The sequence below is a fragment of the Hydra vulgaris genome, chromosome 01 (genome assembly GCF_038396675.1).
Source record: "Hydra vulgaris chromosome 01, alternate assembly HydraT2T_AEP".
Taxonomy (NCBI): Eukaryota; Metazoa; Cnidaria; class Hydrozoa; order Anthoathecata; family Hydridae; genus Hydra; species Hydra vulgaris.
In genome coordinates, this window is record NC_088920.1 from 10,135,001 (window position 1) to 10,156,705 (window position 21,705).

At 25.0% G+C, this 21,705-nt stretch overlaps 1 protein-coding gene across 4 annotated transcripts in view; it reads right to left on the reverse strand.

Moving 5' to 3' along the window:
- Positions 1 to 9,570: 9,570 nt before the first annotated feature.
- Positions 9,571 to 21,705, reverse strand: part of LOC136075096 (uncharacterized) — a 97,748-nt gene continuing 85,613 nt past the window's right edge. For 2 of the 4 annotated variants that reach the window (XM_065787354.1, XM_065787355.1), the window contains one exon: positions 9,571 to 10,197. In XM_065787354.1, coding sequence (XP_065643426.1) covers positions 9,620 to 10,197 — 578 coding nt within the window. In that variant the 3' untranslated portion in view covers positions 9,571 to 9,619. Of the gene's footprint in view, positions 10,209 to 21,705 lie in introns of all 4 variants that reach the window. The other 2 variants (XM_065787356.1, XM_065787357.1) reach the window with 1 other exon arrangement.

Genomic DNA, 21,705 nt, shown 5'->3' on the forward strand with positions numbered 1-21,705 from the left:
TATATACTCTTAAAAAAGGTTTTGTAAATAATACGAACTTTCAGGTATTTTTCCATGAACTTGTTTTAAAAAGCTTCAAAAAGTGTAAGTTAAATATTCAGGTTTTTCATCGAAACATGAGTTTTTTTAAAAGGATTAAATATATTAGAAGTTGCCTATAATGAGAGTGTTTTTGGAGATTTAATATATATATATATATATATATATATATATCTATATATATATATATATATATATATATATATATATATATATATATATATATATATATATATATATATATGTATATATTTAATACTAATATATATATATATGTATATATTTAATACTAATATATATATATATGTATATATTTAATACTAATATATATATAAATATATATATATATATATATATATATATATATATATATATATATATATATATATATATATATATAGATATATATATATATATATATATATATATATATATATATATATATATATATATGTATATATATATATATATATATATATATATATATATATATATATATATATATATATATATATATATATATATATATATATATAATATATTTATTTATATATTATATTCTTTGTTTAAAAAAAATTATTTCAAACATATGATAAAGTTCGAAGAATATTTAAATATAATTTAAGATAATCAAAATAATTTTTTTTTCCCAAATTCTTTGCATTAACAAAAATATCAATTTGAAAAAAAAATGTACAAGTATATTTTAGTAAAGATTTTAAAAATAATTTAAAATAAGTTACAAATATTATTACAATTAGAGTTAACATATCAAAAATGATGGGAAATAATTGAAAAACTACGCTATCAAAACTTAACTAAAAAAAAGTTTTTAAAAAAATGGAGGTGGTAAAACAAGGAGTTTTTATAAAACCTTTTTTTTTTTGTTAAGTTTTGATTTTTTCAACATAGTGATTAAATCACGACATGAAACATAAGCTGTAACATAAGAATTTGCTTATATAGAAATGCTTTATACTATAAAAACTATAATTCATTAAATGAAATTTCTAAACAGTTACTTTGTAACTGTTATTATATTGTTTATACCAATATGTCTAAAGTAGCCATATAGGCACACCTTGCCATTTATACGTACACATCACATATTTAGTATAAATTACAAAATAAAAATACAGTGGTATCCATTAAAATAAAATTTTTTAAAAGTTTATCCACTCTTTAAATTTTTATTTAAAACGATTACAGATCTCTGCCACCTTTTGAAAACGGCAAATCTTCATGAACACCTATAACTACACGTTATAAAATATGTAAAACATGTTCACACTCTGGCGCATATTCAATATCAGTCACGATATGGTATCAATATTGACCTAGTTTATAGCACATATCAATTAGCTAAAAATATTAAACTTAAAAAGTAAAAAAACTTGCCAAAAAGATTCGAATAAAGGGAGATGAAACTTCACTTGTAGTTGATTCCATTTCTAGGAGTCACTTGAAAAATGAAGCAAGTGAAACGCAAATTCCATATTTCGATCTTTGATTTTTGAAAACATTCAAAAACTCAAACAATACATATTAGAATTAAAAAAATAGTTTTAAATAGTTTATGAAAGTTATAAAATATAAAAACAGTAATTAACAAAAAAAGACGATTTAAAGGTATTTGCTGTCAAGTTTAAAAAGTCGTTGCGTTGCCATTGGGTTTGTCTTTCTACGAGCCCAAATAATAATATGAGGAGCTGTAGATATAACATAAAGTTGTAAACTCTCTCGGAAACTAATATAATGATAACAAAGAATCATTAAATGTTTCTCAAACAAAAATTCAATTTTACCATATTAATACTGCAATAGCAGTAATGCAACATATAAGGATATACGCTACAAACGTAAAAGACAGTACTGTTTACATCAAATCCTAAATTATTAAATGGGGAAAATTTCTGAATAAAGCATGAAAAGGTGGTTTTGATCGCAAAATCCAGTTTCTTTGTGATGCTCTAGTTTTTTCTATTACAAACTGTTTATGATCATACTGAATGTTTTTAAATATCAACTCACTAATGTTTTGTTCTTAGTTTGAAAAAGGAGCTGAGAAAAATAATAAGCCTCATTAGTTGTATATATGAGTTTTATTAGGCATCAAAAGTTGTTGGTGAAAAATATTTTCGTTTTCGAGTAGTTTGGGCATGGACACCATTTGCTTTCAGTGGCTTCTTTATATGTCTATTGTTAATTAAGGGTAAAATTGTTTAAAAAGCAAAAAATTATTATTGTAAGATGACAAAGTTAATAACAGACATATCCTAAAGGTCCATCAGAGTGCAATTTAGAAAAATTTAATTTAATAATTGACATAACAATATTTATTTTTGTAGCTCTTGATGGGTACCTAAAGTGAACACTTAATAATTTAAAAATCACAGTATTTAAAAAATGTTTAAATAAATTTTTTTTTTACCTGGTTACTTACTATGATTTACTAACTAAACATTTAATTATTCTGTTCATTTCTTTATATTATCTTATTATTATAAAAAAGTATTCAAAAGAATCTTCTAACTATGCATAGAATGTTTAGAAATGAACAAACTTTAAAATCAACCTGTTTCTAAATTTGTATACCATAATGTTAACATGAATTCACATGAATGTGTTGAATCTGAAAAGGGAATCAAAGTTCTTATAGAACTTGTCTGATTGAGTGAAACATGATTAACTGCAATAGTGAACTCAGTATATATATATATATATATATATATATATATATATATATATATATATATATATATATATATATATATATATATAATATATATATATATATATATATATATATATATATATATATATATATATATATATATGTATATATATATATATATATATATATATATATATACATATATATAAATATATATATATATATATATACATATATATATATATATATATATATATATATATATATATATATATATATATATATATATATATATATATATACATATATATATATATATATATATATATATATATATATATATATATATATATATATATATATATATATATATAAATTTATTTATATATGTATATGTATATGTATATATATATATATATATATATATATATATATATATACATATATATATATATATTATATATATATATATATATATATATAAATATAAATATATATATATATATATATATATATATATATATATATATATATTTATATATATATATATATATATATATATATATATATATATATATATATATATATATATATATGTATATACCTTTTGTTGCAAAAAAATACACAACTTCTCAAGGAACAAAAATATGGTCAATGTGAGCAGAGCTTAGCTCACAATCACTATTAAAATCATATATATTAATTTATTTTAAAGAATTGTGTCACATGACCTGTATTTCTGAATCAATAAGGTAACACAATCAAAAGTTAAAGCTTCACTTTCTTTACCAATAAAGGAATTAATAAGATTTTCCCCTCTCTAATTCTAAAACTAAAAACACTGCACCATTTTTTACATTAACAATGGATATTTTGGGAGTATGAGTTATCCAAGTTAAGGCTTGAGCAATTTGATGTCTCTTTGCACTTTAAAAAGAAATGTTCTAAAAGTTGCAAACAATATGAACTAATCATTTTAAAAAGTTATGCTTGGCTTCATACCTTATAACAATCATAAGGGCAGAACAACTTTGTTTTGTAATAGTTCTATTATGAATTATTCTATGATGCTTATAAAGAAGCTTTTTCTCAGAATAAAATTCTTTAATCAAGGAATTATATTCCATTAATAGTTTCTCAATATATGTCATTTGTAAACAATTTGATCAATGCCAACAGATTTCTCATTTTTCAGACTATTGAACGTATTACGCAACTCACTTATATTTAAATTAACTTCTTTCATAGATATATTGGTTGGTTTTATATAGGATTCGAAATATGTGGTGTTTTTGGAATTTTATCAGATAACTTTGGGCTAACTTCAACGAAATAGTCGTTGGGCTTTTTAGCTATGGTTTCTTTATAACTGATCATTTCCCCATCATTTTAGAGTTTTTGTAGCAAATTATTGTTCGCAAATCTATTTTTATCAATTATCTGCATTCCAAGTTTTTTGTGTATTTTCTTGGGTTTTTTCTAACATCTTAGTTAACATAATAAACGTTTTTTGAGCGTTTCTTTCTTTTTTCAAACAAGTTTTTATAATTTTTGTAATTTATTTCATTTTTATATGATTTATGTTTTAAATATTTTTCATAAAGTTTTTGTTTCCTCTTTGATGCTTTAAGTAAACCCTAATGTTTTAAATAAACCTTAGATGTTTTAAGTAAACCTAAAATATTTTAAATAAACCTTAGATGTTTTAAGTAAACCTTAGGTTATCCAAGGGTTTAAAAGTGAGTAAGAATTTATAACTATTTTTTTTATTGGAAATGCCAATTCATAGTATTTACAAAACTGCGCCAAAAAAGTTCACACGCCTTATTTGCATCTTGTGATTGTAATATAAGATTCCAATCAATTTTTTATGGTAAGAGATTTCGAAAGTACAACAAGGAGATTTCATTGATCCGTCGCGTTTGGATTATAGATTTTAAGGCAGAATGATTATCAGTTTTACTATTTGTAATTAAGAATATTGGAAATGATCTTTTACGTCAGTTTTGATTACACCAGATTCTAAGAGGCACTAATAAATATTATTAGTAAATATATTATCTAGCAAGGTCGATGAAGTGTTAGTTATTCTGGTTGATTTGTTTATTGTTGGAACTATGTCATGTTGAGTAAGGGTATTTAAAAAGCATTAAACATTTAAAGTTGAAGCCTGATTTAACAAGTTTTTATTATAGTCACCAGTTAGGTACACATGTTTCTTTGTTAGGTTAGTGTTGCTTAAAAATTTTTTAAAAAGGTTTTTAAATTTCCAACTGGGTTTCTATAAATAGATATAATGATAATATTTTTGGTTGCTTTATTTGTTATTTCAATGCATAACGACTCACAATCTGTTTCGTTAACATTGAGGTCATAACGAAAAATAATGTTAATAGGTTTGTAAATAAAGACACTTATACCACCAACAACCTGGGTTTACGAGGTTGGTGAAATGAAACGTAGTTATTTAATTCATAACTAAATTATTTTCATTTTTAATCACGTTTTCGTGAGACTATTTATTTTAAAATCGTTGTTTAGATTTTGCAATAATAATTTTAGATTATCAAAATTTTTATTAATACTTCGAATGTTTACATTTAAAATTGAAAAATTATTATTGAAATAGTCATCAAAGCTGTTATTCTCCGTATTAAAATCAAATAAAAAGTTGTTATCCATTTTGAAAAGAAAAATAATAAAATAATTTCGTAATCACGAAAATATGATAATTAATAAAATTAAAATACTAGGATATTAAATTATTACTTTTCTTTGAAACCCAAATGCGTATTATCAATTTATAATGTGAAAAGCTTGAAAACTTTCCTGCCTTTTCGTCATATAATGTTGTATACGAACAATGTTGTATAATAATAATAATCATATGTTAAATTATATGTTAATAATGAATATAATTAAATATATATATTTAAATATAAGTTAAATATTAAATTATTTTTAATTAAATATAAGTTAAATATTAAATTATTTATCTGTTCTCTTAGACTCTTCCTATTTTTTTATAAGTCTCTGCGTAAAAATCTTCATTTATATAGATATTTTTAACTTTATGGTTAGTAGTCTTTTTTAAAATGACGACTTTATCCTTAAAGTCTGATAATTTTATGATTATTGTTCTTAGTTTAAGTGAAATTTTATGGCCTAAATAGTTTTCAAAAATTTTGTTTACCTTTATTTCGTTGTTTTCCCAGCTTTCCCCTTCGTTTTCTTTAACTCCATCACTTCTCAGATTATTCCTCAGTGATCGATCATAGACGTAATAATCTGCCTATGATCGATCTATATATGGCAATTCAGTTAAATAACTAAACCGTTTAGTTCCTCAATTCTTATTAGAAATTTCCCCTTAGAACATTTTCTAAATTTAAGAATTATCTGCTCTCAGAGGTTGTTTGTCTTCTCTAAAAACTTGTTGCAGGTCAACTTTTGATATCATACACATATCAAATAGAAATGATACAGTTCCAAAATTTTCTATGTATTCTAATATAGAGTATAGACCTAGGTTTTCTCCAACAATTTGGATTAGTAAATACCTAAACTTTAAAAAAAAATTCCAATTCATTTACAATTACTTCTTTCGCTGGTTTTGCTAAAGATTTCTTTATGTCTATTGCGTGAGTTAATGCTGACATACCTGTGTTGTTAAAAAATATTATTCGCATTGCATGTTTCTGATGGCGGTAAAGACGTTGCAACTTACTTTTTGCTGTACTTCCCCAGGCAACAGTTTATATAGCTATGAATAAATGAGTAGTATAGTTGTTTTAAGCTATTTTTATTTAAATAATTTTTGGCCTTAAAGAGGATTCTAATACTTTTTGTAACTTTTGTGGATATACTCAAACCTCTTTTTGTGCGGTAGATAGGGATCGCATAAAAGAAAACGCATAAAAAAAAATCGTTTAAAACTTAGAACAATATAAAAAACATTTATTATTGTTATAAGTGTTTTGTTATAAGAAACAATATTAAAAACATTTTTTTTATGCGGTTATATAAGGACCGCATAAAAAAAATTGGCTTTAGAAAAAACACATGCGAGCATTTTTTATTTTTTTTTATTTTTCTCCATCTTTATAAATCGGGATAACTTATGCAATTTTTAATAGATCAGGGAAAACTCCTTGCAGTATAAATGTTTTGAAATCTTCAAATAGAATATCTTTCATAGCAATCTATGATTATGTTTCCGTTTATTCCATCCGCACCGATTGCTTTGTTTGTTTTTAGAGATTTGAAAGTTCTTTTAAACTCTTCAAGTGATAATTCTAGGAATAAGTCATGGGGAAAAAGTAAATTATTTAAAGTTGTTGAAAAATCATTAAAAGAAAAATTTGTAGAAATAATCCTATTAGCCAGTCTACTTCCGATATCAGTAAAGTATTTATTAAACTCTTTTCCTCTTACATTCGGTTCATAAACACATACATTGTTTATTTTAATCATTTTCAGAAGGAAATTTGAACAGGTTGTCTGTTTCCTCGTTATTTCTTTGAATAATTTCCATATTTGTTCTGAGTTTTATATTTGGCAATTAGATTAGAGTAAAAATTTTTTTTCAGGCTTTTCGAATTTTTCCAAAAGAGTTTTGTAGTTTTTATATATGCGTAAATTAGCATGAGATTTTGTTTTTAAATATTTTATATACAATTTTTGTTTAATTTTTGAAGACACTTGGTAATCCAAGGACTATTTAAAGTTTTTGGTTTCAAGGTGACGGAGACGGAAAAGTTTGCATCGTACACCGAGAAGAATGTATTAAAGAACTTATTATAGATTACATTTATATATTCACTATTATAATTGATATTTACACGTTTCTAAATTTTTTTTGCTAAAAATACGTTTTTTTATAGTTTCACTTTTATTAGTGTTAGAAGTTGAAATTGCGTTGATTACAAGAAAAATAGTAAAAAGGTCTCATATATCTGATTTTATAATGCCTTTTCGCATATCATTGTCGTATACATCTGTTGTTAAAATACTGTCTATTAGGGTGGTTGAGTTTTCTGTTATTTGAATAGGCCGGTTGATAAGTGGTATTGCTCCTGATACAAATATTTCATCATAAAGTTTTTTAGTTTTTTTTGTTTTCGCTATATCGTAAGCAATCCATATTTAAATCGCCAATTACAAATTTTTTTTACTTTTTTTTTGTTACCTTTATGAGAAATTTGTACTTTAAGTATAAGCTTAAGTTTTCTGACGCACCACCAGGTGGTCTATAACAACAACTCAGTAGAATGCCTTTACCTTTTAACTTTTCGCTTTTACTGTTTAAAATTTCAATTGTAATGATTTTTTTTATCGCCATCAGAAACGCGCAAATCGTTTCTGATGTTATGCGCAATGTTTTGTTTTATGTAAATCAGAGTTCCTCCGCCGCGTTTATTCAATTGTCTTTCTAATCAATTTGTTTCAAAACCAAGTAGATAGGAGTTAGAGTTCTTATTCAGCTCATGTGTTATGTCATACTCATCAACATTAGGTGAGGCAACAACTTAAATTTTTGCCACACATCTTTTGTATATTTCACTTTTACCTCTAGAATCAGGTGCTACTGAACTTACATAACTGATTTAAATCTTCAATCAATAGTAACTACAAAACTGGCATTTTTTAAATATATTTATTAATAATATTCTATGTAATAAACAATCATATTCAACCACCGACATTACAACAAATTTGGCATTTCAAATAAAAGGTGAACTTTTCTCAAGTGATTTATATAAATAGCAACAGTTGAAAAATCTTTGGGGTAAAGTTAACAACAAATATGCATACTTAACAAAAAGTATATAATAATATTAAATTCACCTTTTCTGCTGACAGATTGAAGCTTATAGCTTGAACATTTTTATTCGAATACAATGAAACAAAATAGAGTTTGTTTTCAAAAATGGATCTTCGTCAGTATCCTTACCTGAACTGTTCAGGCAAAATTTATCACCAGAACGCCAGAGGCGTAGAAATAATTTTTTGGTGTTCGAGATAGATAACTTCCAGACATGGAGCAAACTCCAAACATTTATATGTTTATACTTATCTCAAATAATGAGGGTTTGCAAAAAATTGCAATTATTAGAGGCTGGGAACAAAAAAACCCTAAAATTTTCGCCCCCCCTGCCCCAAACGTAAGAGCAACAAGTTGATGAAGTATATTTTGTACTATTTTTAACTAGACTTATATTCATCGAAAATTTTTAAGTTTCATAGTATTATCTATTAGCGTTTAAAAATTATTACCATATATAATTTGCAACCCCCTCAAATTGAGGGAGGTTTAAACTTTATATGGTCATAATTTTTGAACGCTAAAATATTTTAAAATGAAATATAAAATTTATCAATGAATATAAGTCTAGTTAAGAATAGCACAAAATATACTTCATCAACTTGTTGCTCTCACGTTTGGGGCAGGTGGGGCGAAAATTTTGGGGCTTTTTTGTTCCCAGCCTCTAATAATCGCAATTTTTTGCAAACCCTCATTATTTGACATATGTATAAACAAATAAATGTTTGGAGTTTGCTCCATGTCTGGAAGTTACCTATCTCGAACACCAAAAAATTCTTTCTACGCCTCTGCAGAACGCAACGATCAATTTTTCAGTTGTTTTGCCTACAGTTTCAGACTTAAATAATAGCCTAAGCAGCTCATGCAAATTTTAACGAAACTTTTTCAAGAGTGTAATCAAATATATATATATATATATATATATATATATATATATATATATATATATATATATATATATATATATATATATATACATATATAATTAATTAAAAATTAATAAATAATTAATCATAAAATATAACATTCAATATTTTTATTTATTGTTTTATTGTTATTGCGTTTCTTTTTTTACATTTTTTTTATTTTGTTACAAAAATTCTTAATTCATCGAGCTTGTCAAAGTATACTAAACAATTATCTGTGCTTTGGTACTTGATCCACAACTTCTTAATGTTTGCCAATTGAATCCAATTATAAAGATCTTTCATAAAACTAATACTTGGAAGTTCAAGATTTAAATTTTCACAAAGATTTATCCACGGAAGAAAGTTTTCTTTAAATTCCTCCTTTGTTATTAAGTGACTTGAAATCCATATCTCTAACTTTTCAATCGTAGCTTTCGGTTTTAATCCTTTTAATTTAATTGGACAACGAAAGCTGACAATGCTAACATTAGTCGAACATAGAATTAAAAGATTTTTTTCGTCATCATTTAAAATGCTTTTATAAACATATAATGACAATAACTTTCTTCCAGATTTTATTAAATCATTTATGAAATAAAAGTCACAAGAAGTTTTGTAAGAAGTTTTTCCATCGTCAATCGAAAACCTCCACTTTTGTTCATCGATAAATTTTATTTTATCAGTAATTGATGATTGACTTTCATAAAAACATTCAATAAATAAGTTTTGATCATATTGATAACGTCGACATTCTAAATAAGAACTAAATTTTAATTAAAAAATTTAAAAAAAAAATGATAATAATAAAAATAAAATAAATAAAAAAATATATTATATACATTACAAACATATATACATATTAACAAGATATATCAAACTAGAGTTGAACAAAATGTTACATAGAATTAATTATTATCAGAAAATGCAAAAGATGTTAAAATAAAATAAATGCATAAATGTAATAATATTAAATTTTATTTTTACAAAATAAAACGCAAGACATTGAAATTTGTTAATAAAATTGATTTAAGTTCAACCATGTAAAGTAAAAAGTTGTTTCAACAAAGTTTAAAGTATTAGATTGTTTTAACTTTATATATTGATTTACTTTTTACATTTTTATTTCTGTTTTAGGTGCCCAAAAAGTTCTACGGGTGTCTCTTAAGAGCATTTAACTGGGAAGTTTACAGCCTCTTCTTTACCGATGGTACAAAATGAGCTCAGAACTCGCTTTTAACACCGGGTCTCTTGCTTTTAAGCCAAACACTCTAACCACTGCGACGCAGCCGCTCATTAATAAGATATTATGAAAACAAATTTTGTTTAAACACAAATAAACTTTTATAAATTGAACTCCTATTGAAATTGATCAATTATAAATTTTGCAATTGAAAACTTCATTCAAAAATCTAGTGTAAAACAATTTCGTAAATAAATCATAAAAATATTATAGAGTAAGGTTTTAAATATTTGCTGATTAATTTTGACCTCAGTTAGAAACTTAATTAAATGAGCTTTTTGCAAACAATTTAAATATTTACTTAAGTTTTATAATACAAAGTTTGCGATGCAATCTGCGTTTCTTGAATTAGACTGAGCAATCTGCGTTTCTTGAATTTGACTGAGCAATCAGCGTTTCCTGAATTAGACTGAGCAATCAGCGTTTCTTGAATTAGACTGACCAATAAAAAACCATAGAGACTAAAGATAAAAACTTCTGAAAAATCAAGAGAAAGTATGTTATTCAAATTTTAAAAGTAATTGCAAAAAACGTCTATTATCCTTCAAAGTTGACCCCGCTCGCCATTATCTGTTGCAAAACATAATCATTTTAACGAAGCACAAAAAAGTTTGCAACTTTTTCTATGGTTCACAGAAACATGTTTAAAATGCATATTTATTTAGAATGTATATCCACTGAAACACCAAAATATTTCTCAATATATCTACAATTAAAAACTTAAATCTATATCTCAATTCAAAATCTTACACGAATAAAATGCTGCAAACAGCTTTTTAATAGTATTTATAGTATGTTACAAAAGCAATATTGAACTCTGTTTGTATTAACATACCCATGAATGTCACTTATTATTGTTTTTACTGCTTTATATCATTTTTATGATGTTACACCAGACAGGATCTCTTACTCATTGAATTGAGACATACTCTGTTAAATACAAACACTCTGTGAAATTATTGTTTAAGCGAAATTCCTTTACCAATAGTTTATTCACATGGTTTCAAGGAAAGCATGGACCACACAAATTTATCTATTTTTTCTTTAAATGATATTTCAACTGTCATTCTAAAGCAGCATTTAGAAACTACATCAACCAAAGTGAAACTTAATTATACCTTGCTGAAATAATGTTATTTAGATCAACAAGTTATCTTACATGGTGATCATAGAGATGATATTTAAGTAAGCATTTGTGATAAGGTTGCATTTGCATATAACATAAATAACAGAAATAAAAATGTTAAGATTAATATAAGGTTAATATAAGGTTAATATAAGAATAATTTAAGATTAATATAAGGTTAATATAAAGTTATTATAAAGAGTATAAAGTTAATATAAGGTTAATATAAGGTTAATATAAGATTAATATAAGGTTATCATAAGGTTAATATATGATTAAAATAAGATTAATATAAGGTTATTATAAGATTAATATAAGGTTAATATAACATTTTACACTTTGAATATTCCTGTTAGTGAATTAAAGGGCCAGGAAACTCAATTCTTATTTATTGGTTCGTCACAATAACCTGAGTGATTTCTATCGTAATCTTTATTTACCCATGCACAATGATGATGAGTTAAGGTCAGAGGGTGGGAATAATATCAATTGATAAATTTGGAATATGTGATGATTATCCTCAATATTTTAAATTTTGCTTAACTAATTAAATTGTTAATTAAAGTATACTTTTTGTTACTTTGTTATAAAACTAATGCTGTTGCATATAACAACTTCATGAAATTTTTATAAAGTCTTTTACACGGTTAATATAAAATTATATACAGCAGAACTAAATTAATTCTATTATTAAAAAAAACAGTAGCGATTGAGAGGGTCATGTGGAAATATAAATTAAATTATGCGGAAATATAAACAAGTTTATGCGGAAATATAAATTATATATGTGTAAATGAAAACTTTTTAATATAAATAATTTTATACAATAATGTACATTTTTTAATGTGAATATAAATACTTCATATACTATTTGCGTTAAGAAATACTCTTTGGCAAGGTGTAAGACAAGGATCGATTTTGTCGCCCAACTTGTATAACATATGTATCAAAAAATTACTTAAAACTATAAAAAATGATAACTTTGTTGGTACTTCTGTATATGGAAACTTAACAGGTCTTGTTGCTTATGCTAACGACTTCATTATGCTAAGCTCTACTCTGGTCTTGAAAGGCTTATAGCAACGTGTAATGATTACAAAAACTTAAACGGCATAAAACTCAATGCTGTCAAAACGGAACTTTTGCTCCCCGTAAAACAACAAGTAACTAATTGCAAGATAACCCTGACGACCATCAAATAATACCAAATGAAAAAACTTAACATATGGGATTCATGTGGGATACAGAAAAATCCGATTTTATCTCACTAAATAAATCAAATAATACCAATTGGGTATCAAATTTCCAAAGCTCAAACTCTGGTTTAATAAGGTATCGGATTCATACATCCATTATCAATTATCCAATCATATAAGTCTGTAGCAGTTCTAACGCTAATGCATGGTCTGGAACTTCGTGAAAATAGTTGACAATGCAAAGACTTGATAAAATTGGAAGAAATGCACTTAAGTCTTTTTTTAATGTATCCAAGAATAAAAAAAACGATATAAACACTCTTTTAAAGTTCCGGAGATATCAAAGTACACACTAAAAAATAAAGGTAGAAATTTTTAGTTAAGGTAGGATATGTGATATACCCTTAGTAAGGTATAATTTTCTACCTTATAAGGTAAAAAATTATACCTTTAAGTTAGAAAATTGTATGACAAATAATTGTTTTTAGTATAATGTTCTACCCTAAAAGTTAGAAAATTATACCTCACTAAGAGTATATATCCTACCCTAAGGTAAAAATTTCTACAGCTTTTTTTTAGTGTGTATATAAACCAAAATAAAATAAACCTATTTATCCGTTTATTAGATAATAAAGTAAATTTTGAAATAATCATTCTCCAGCTTAACTATTGTTCCGTGAAATAATCAGTTTTAGATGATATAAAGGAATTATATAGGATATAAATATGAAAACTTAAATCAGGATAAAAAATTAAAATTTCAGAAAACATAATTCCTAAATATACATATCTAAGTCTAGTTTTAAATATAACTACAGTATAGCGCAACTTTGTAATTTGTTTTATTTACACATTTTATATATATATATATATATATATATATATATATATATATATATATATATACATATATATATATATATATACATATATATATATATATATATATATATATATATATATATATATATATATATATATATATAAACATGTATATATATATATATATACATATATATAGATATATATATATATATGTATATATATATATATATATATATATATATATATATATAAATATATTTATATATACATATATATATATATATATTTGTATATATATATATATATATATATATATATATATATATATATATATATATATATATATATATATATATATACATGTATATATATATATATATATATATATATATATATATATATAAATTTATATACATTCTTTTACAAAGTATATATATATATATATATATATATATATATATATATATATATTAACTGTGTGAAAAAAGTATAAATATATATATATATATATATATATATATATATATATATATATATATATATATATATATATATATATATATATATATATATATATATATATATATATATATTAGTAGAAAATCTCTTAAAAAAGATTTTTTCCATTTAACACTGTGTTTCATCAACAAAGATTCATCAGAAATGCATTTCTAATGAATCTTTGTTAATGAAACACAGTGTTAAATGAAAAATATTTTTGTTAAGTGATTTTCTACTAATATATAATTGCTCTGTTCTTTTAAGAACATTGAGCACTCTATTGTGTAGAATACTTTTTAAAGTTGTTTAAAAATATATATATATATATATATATATATATATATATATATATATATATATATATATATATATATATATATATATATATATATAAATATATATATATATATATATATATATATATATATATATATATATATATATATATATATATATATATATATATATATATTATTTTATGAGCATCAATAAACACGAGTTCCTCTCGATACTAAATTTCTTCTTTAAATGAAATTTTTGCTGGATTGTTGCGACCAGCGTCTTCAGCATAAATTTTCTTATTTTTTTCGATCTTATTTTTAAAAAGGCTGTTCTATTTTATGTCAAGGTATGGCTTCATCTTTTTTCGACGTAAGTGCGCCATATTGGTGTCCAAAATTTTGTTGACACAAATTGTCTCTTGTCTAAATTGATACCTTTTTGTTGAGGAGCATATTGGTGGTACTGTATTTCAAGTGCCTCACGAACTCTCCTATTAAACGAACAAATAGATTTAATAAAACAAATCAAAAACCATCAATTAAAAGCGAAGTAACAACTTAAAAGAAAAGAAGTTTGAAAAATGTTCGAAAAATAAAAAAAAACTTAAAACAAAATTAATTCAATAAAGATTTTCTACGCTTTTCTGTACCCACCAAGAGTAACAAATATAATTTATTTTATTTTCTAGAGGTTTTTGCCTTTTCGTTATGTAGTTTTTGTGTTTGCCTTTTCGTTTGCGTAAAGCTTGTTATTATTTGTGCTGTTGTTGCTAATGATTTTTATTGTTGTTATTACTTGAGTGTTTTCATATTTTTTTATCTTTTTATTTAATTTATTATAGTTTAATCATTGCTTTTTTAAAATTAATTTAATTTACACTTGTTTTCATTTAATAATATTACTGTTAAGTTTTTTGGTTTATTTTGTTTGTAGGTGTCATTTTTTGTAGGTGTAATTGTTTGTAGGTGTATTTTGTTTGTAGGTGTCAATCCAATGACTAGTTTTTAACTATATGAGTGACACCTAACCTAATTTTTTAAAATTATAAAAAATTTTTAATTTTAAATTTTTTGGTTAATAAATGGAATGGAATGCAGATCGTTCTGTTTTATTTCCTATTGTACTGTTTTTGTGTTGTTGCATGCGTGTTTTTATTTGTCTTTTTGTTTCACCTATATACTTTTGCTACAATGACATTTAATAAGGTAGACCCCTGGGTGGCTGTTCATTTGTAGTCCAGATTTAATTCTTGATGTTAATATTGCCTCTAGGTTCAGGTTTAATTTAAAGACCGATTTATATCTTTGCCTACAAAATCCTTGAATATTCCATTTAAAATTTGTGGGTCATGGTTTGATGTTGCTTTATCTTGAATGTTAGTAATTGGATTTTTTCTGTGTATTTTAAATTCATATTTATCATTTTTGTTTTCTATTATGCGTATGTCAAGAAAATTTAGTGTTTTTTTGTCATTTTCAAATTCGATAATATATTGTATTTTTGTATGCTGTTGTTTAAGTATTGTCTTAAATTGATCAGCCTGGGCATTGTTAGGGACTCTAGCATGACTGTTATCTACGTATCTACAAAATAACTTTAAATCAATAAGTGGGTTGTTTTCCAGCGCTGTATTAACTGCTCTTTTTTCAAAATGTTGAAGAAAAGATTCAGCTAAAAGTACCATACACAAAAGACCTATCGAAGCTGAAATTTTAAGTTCATTTACTTCATTGTTCCATTAAAAGTATAGTCGGAATAAACATTGTTCTATCAGAATTTGTATTTCATATTAAATTTAGTCGCTTTTTTAAAATTATCGCTGACCTTAAATGAACTTATCTCTACTTCAGTCGCTTCTTTAAGAGGAATTGACTGGTATAAGTTTATAACATCCAATGATACCTGAATTTCGTCACTGGATATGTCCCACGAATTTGCTTTGGTTACGAATTGTTGCGAATTTTTTAATCGAGTTGGGATTTCATTGATTATTGGTTGTATTAGTTTTACTAAGTAATTTGAGATTCAGTAGTTTGGTGTGCCTATTGTAGATAACAATAATTCAATATTACAATTCGCATTGGGTAAAATTGTTTAGGCATACGTGCCTTCACTACACCATACATACGAGGTGGTATCGGATCACTGGGATAAATTTGCTGATATTCATCTTTTATGAACCAACCTTTTTTATTTAATTTTCATAGTTGGACATTAATTTTCATTTCGTAATTTTGTGTTGGATCCTCATTGATAATTTTAGTTGCCCCAATTCGTTCTCGAATCTTTTTTATTGCTTTATCATGAGGGATTGTGACAGAGTCTATTCCTTTATCAAATTGGTATCGTTTTCGGAAAAAAGAGCACTTAATACAGTGCTGGAAAACAACGCACTTATTGATTTAAAGTCATTTTGTAGATACGTAAATAACCGTCATGCTAGAGTCCCTGACATTGTCAAGGCTGATCAATTTAAGACAATGCTTAAACAACAGCATCAAAAAATACAATATACTATTATATTTGAAAATGACAAAAAAACACTAAATTTTCTAGAATTACGCATAATAAATGACAAAAATGGTAAATATGAATTTAAAATACACAGAAAAAATGCAATTAATAACATTCAAGTTAAGGCAACATCAAACCATGACCTACAAATTTTAAATGGAATATTCAAGGATTTCGTACATAGAGCATTTAATTTATCCAATCAGAAACATATAGAAAATGAACTGAAATTCCTTATTCAAGTATTTGTCAAAAAGGGCTGCAAACAGTCCAATTACATAAAAATTATAAAAGAAATAAAAAGAAAGAACAAAAAATCACTAGTAGCTACTAAAAACATTAGAAACATCATCAGTACGTATCCAACGATTTCATTACCTTGGGTACCAATTTTGTCTCTCAAATTACGTAAGGTGTTTAGGATGGCAGATTATAAAACGGCGTTTAAATCAAACTTGAACCTAGAGGCAATATTTACATCAAGAAATAAATCCAAACTACAAATGAGCAGCCAACCAGAGGTCTACCTTATTAAATTTCATTGTAGCAAAAAGCATATAGGTGAAACAAAAAGACAAATAAAAACACGCATGCAACAACACAAAAACAGTACAATAGGAAATAAAACAGAACGATCTGCATTAACCACACGCGTGAGAAATTGTACACAACAAATTAACTGGGACAGTTGCAGAACTCTAAAAGTTGATGCTAAAAATTTTGATAGAAAAGTTCTTAAGGCACTTGAAATAGAGTATCACCAATGTGCCCCTCAACAAAATCGTATCAATTTAGACGAGGGACAACTTGTGTCAACAAAATTTTGCCCAAAAAGATGAAACCATACCATAAGTGCACCATTTATGGCGCACTTACGTCAAAAAAAGAGGAAACCATACCTTGACATGGAATAGAACTGCCGTTTTAAAAAAAAAAAAAAAAAGAAAGTTTTTAAGCTTAAGACAATGGTCACAACAATCCAGTAAAAACTTCTTTTAAAAAAGAAATTTAGTATCGAGAGAAAATCGTGTTTATTGATATTGATAAAATTATAACTTACATACTCTTATACATGATGTCTACATTCAAATATATATATATATATATATATATATATATATATATATATATATATATATATATTTAAAATATGTTATATATTACTGGAAAACGCAAGACTTGGGAATAAATGGGGGCAACTTTTATTTTCGGCCCCAGGTGCAAAATTCCTTGCTACGCCACTGTTAGAAAACACTCTTCAATTACTGGCTTAAATACATTAGTAAAATAATTAATCTTAAACTTTGTTTTTAAATATCAAAAAATTATTCAAATAGCTTTCTTTTTTGTTTTCATTCGTCTTTCAAATACTTCAGCAAAGTTGTTAGAAGTCGATAAAGGTAAAGTTAAAAAGTATCGGTTAAATATGCAATTATTATCATGCTATAAGCATCATATATCATAAGCGCAGATGTTTCATTCTTGTATCATTATTTTAAATATTTCCTTTTGAAAACAACCATTTAAACAAAACACTTTTTTGAAAGTGTTACGATTGTGTATAAAGTACGATTGTCTTACAGCTTATACTAAGTCAAATTGGATGAGAATTTATATATATACTAAACCCAGGGTCCAAACATTTTTTTTACCAATTGAAATGATGAATTATTTTCCCCAAAAATAGATAATTTTTCGTCGTTATTGCTAACACAACAATAAGTTTTATTTTTTCAATGAACTTTTGCATTTTGAAGACTTATATTTTAAAAAAAAACATTTTCGATTAACATAGTCAATAAAAGATTATCTTAAATTTGAAAATCTTTAAAACATTTCAGTTCTTCAAATTCATCAGACTCGTTTTTATTTTTGTTTTAAATTGACATATCACCACTAACGACTTCTTTTTTACAATTAGAATTATTAATTATTAATTGGCTGGAATAAAATATTTGTTAAGATTTGTTACATTGCTTTTTTTTTATTTTAATGTTTAATTGTTTATCTGATTTAAAACACTTGGGTTTAACGAGCATATTGTTACGTAGACTGAAATATTTTTTTCTTTTTTAACAATTGTTTTTGTAAACTAAATTTTGCAAGGTGACCAGTTGGTGTATTTCATTTTGCCAAATATTTTCCTATTATTTTCATTTTTAATTTATTTTTCTATAACTTATACAACTTTAAAAGACAATAAACAGATAGACAAAGTCTAGATTTATAAAGTTATTTTCTTTAAAAAGGAGAAAAGCTTTTGCTATTTTTATTTCTCTTTTAGCTAAAAATTTTCTAAAATGATCAAGCTTGTGCAGCTTCAACAGATCCTTGAAAAAAAAATCAAGGTTTTTTGTGTTTCTAAATGTTTCAACAACGTTTGCCTGAATATGATCACTGTTGCTTACAGGTGATCTACAAAAAATTTCAATTATTTTTTTTCAATTATAGCTGCAGGTGCTTGAAATTTATTGAAAAATTGTAGTACAAAACCTTTATTTGATTTTTAAATATTATTAGCATATTGGGTTTTAAGTTTCCATCTTCATTTTTGCTTTCATTATCATAATGAGTCACTATAAAGTATCATCGAAATTAAAAGATTGATTAACAACATTGGTGTTTGGTAATGCAGCATGGTTTTTTTAAGAAAAAAACATTATTTACGTATATATGAATTGCATGATTGTAGCATTTATTTCATCAAACTGGCTTAATTGGTAACAGAAGCAACAAAATCTCAAACTCAACAATATCTCAAACAATAGTCTAAAACTAATCAAAACGAATCAAGTTGTTTAGTAACTAATTCAATCGCTTCAGATGCAAGTATTACGTCAAGCATCTAAAACATTCTGCGAGATTCTTAAATTCTTTGTTATAACAAATATTTAAGTCACGTATATTCGGTTTTTAACTGATGTATATTCGTCATATGTAAGGCTAATATAGCCATTTTTTTGAATTATTTATTTTATTGAACTAACTACCTGTTTTTTGAATGATCCAAAATATTTCATAAATAAATCAGAACAGTTTGATGACTTTTTGGGATATTATATTTTTAAGAGCAAAACGCTGATTGTAAAACTTGACAATAAGCTATTGTTGCAAAACTTAATTTAAAGTTTTAAGGCATTAACTTAAAAAGTTTTCAATTATTGGTATTTTTATCAGGGCTAAATTCAACAGCCTCAAAGGATAACTATTGCATTTTAGTATACCAATTTGATGTAACTTTAAATTTAATACCCACTAGTTGTTATGTAACATTTATAGTAATTAATTTTTTATATTGAGATTGGTTTCATAAACAGGTTTTTAAGTATTGTTTTTTTGTTTAACAGAAAAAGATCATTGGGAGCAAGCATTGAAAATTAGCTTTTTTTATTGAGACTCGGCAAGTATATGATTCGGATTTATACTTGGATACAACATCAGGTCAACTTATCCTGTTATTGACAACATGCATCCCAGGAGAATCTGCTTCATATTCTGCTGGTTGAGTAAAGGCTAGAGATAATGTCTCAATAAAAATACTCATTTCGGACAGACCTTAAATGCAATCGGCTAACTGTCTTGCAGAAGGCTTCCTTGGCATAGACTTAAGGGGTAAACAGAATTTATCTGTTGACGAGCCTCGCACCCCTTGTTCATCTATGAGGCTGGCGCAGATGTATTTATAATGCAAAGTTTCCAGTTTAGGATAATGAATGCGGGATTTCCAATGCATGGGTTTTGTGTGTGTCTCAAATTTTAAGACTAGGCAACTCATTCTCTAGCCGGCCTCAGAACAATAAAAGAAGTTTTATTGTTCTGAGGCCGGCTGGATGTCAGGTTTCACAAACTCTGTCGTTTCTCTCAAAAGGCTAATGCCATCAACACTGTATAATATCAGAGTACTAACAGAGTCATATTATGCATGGATGGTTTCCATGTTTGTACTTTTAGTGTGCATTATTTGGCCACATTTGGAGCTCTTTGTCACGGCTTAGGGTTTAATAATAGTAATAAGGCATTTGCTTAGACTATTAAATAATGTATTGAGTACTATCTGTGCCTTGAATTACATTTTTAAAACATTTAAAAATGACTAAAGTATCAAAACTATAAAAAACAAAAAACAATCGTCTAGTATTTGTGGTCTTCAAAGTAACTTTTCTTCTGTTGAGTCTTATCTCTTGCAAAGGTCAACAGACCTACTTGCTTTTTGTAAAACTAATTTGAGTTCTGTTAATATTTTTTTTTTTTTTTTTTTTTTTTTTAATTTTTTTTTATTTTGCCGTTTAACAAATTTGACAGTTTCCATAAATTTACAATTAAGTTAATGGCCGGAGCAAGAAGAAGGCATAATTTGCCTTAACGCCAAGCACCGTGTTACAATTTATAATTTTTACAAAGTTGCTTCAAGAATATTTAACATAAAAGAAAAATTAAATGAATGTTTACAAAAGATATATAATAAATAAAGTAAAATATCGTTTAATACATAATATCATAAATAGATTGAGTAAAAGTAAGAGTTAATATATAAAACTTTATATATATTTTAAGTAAAATATATAAAAGATAAAGT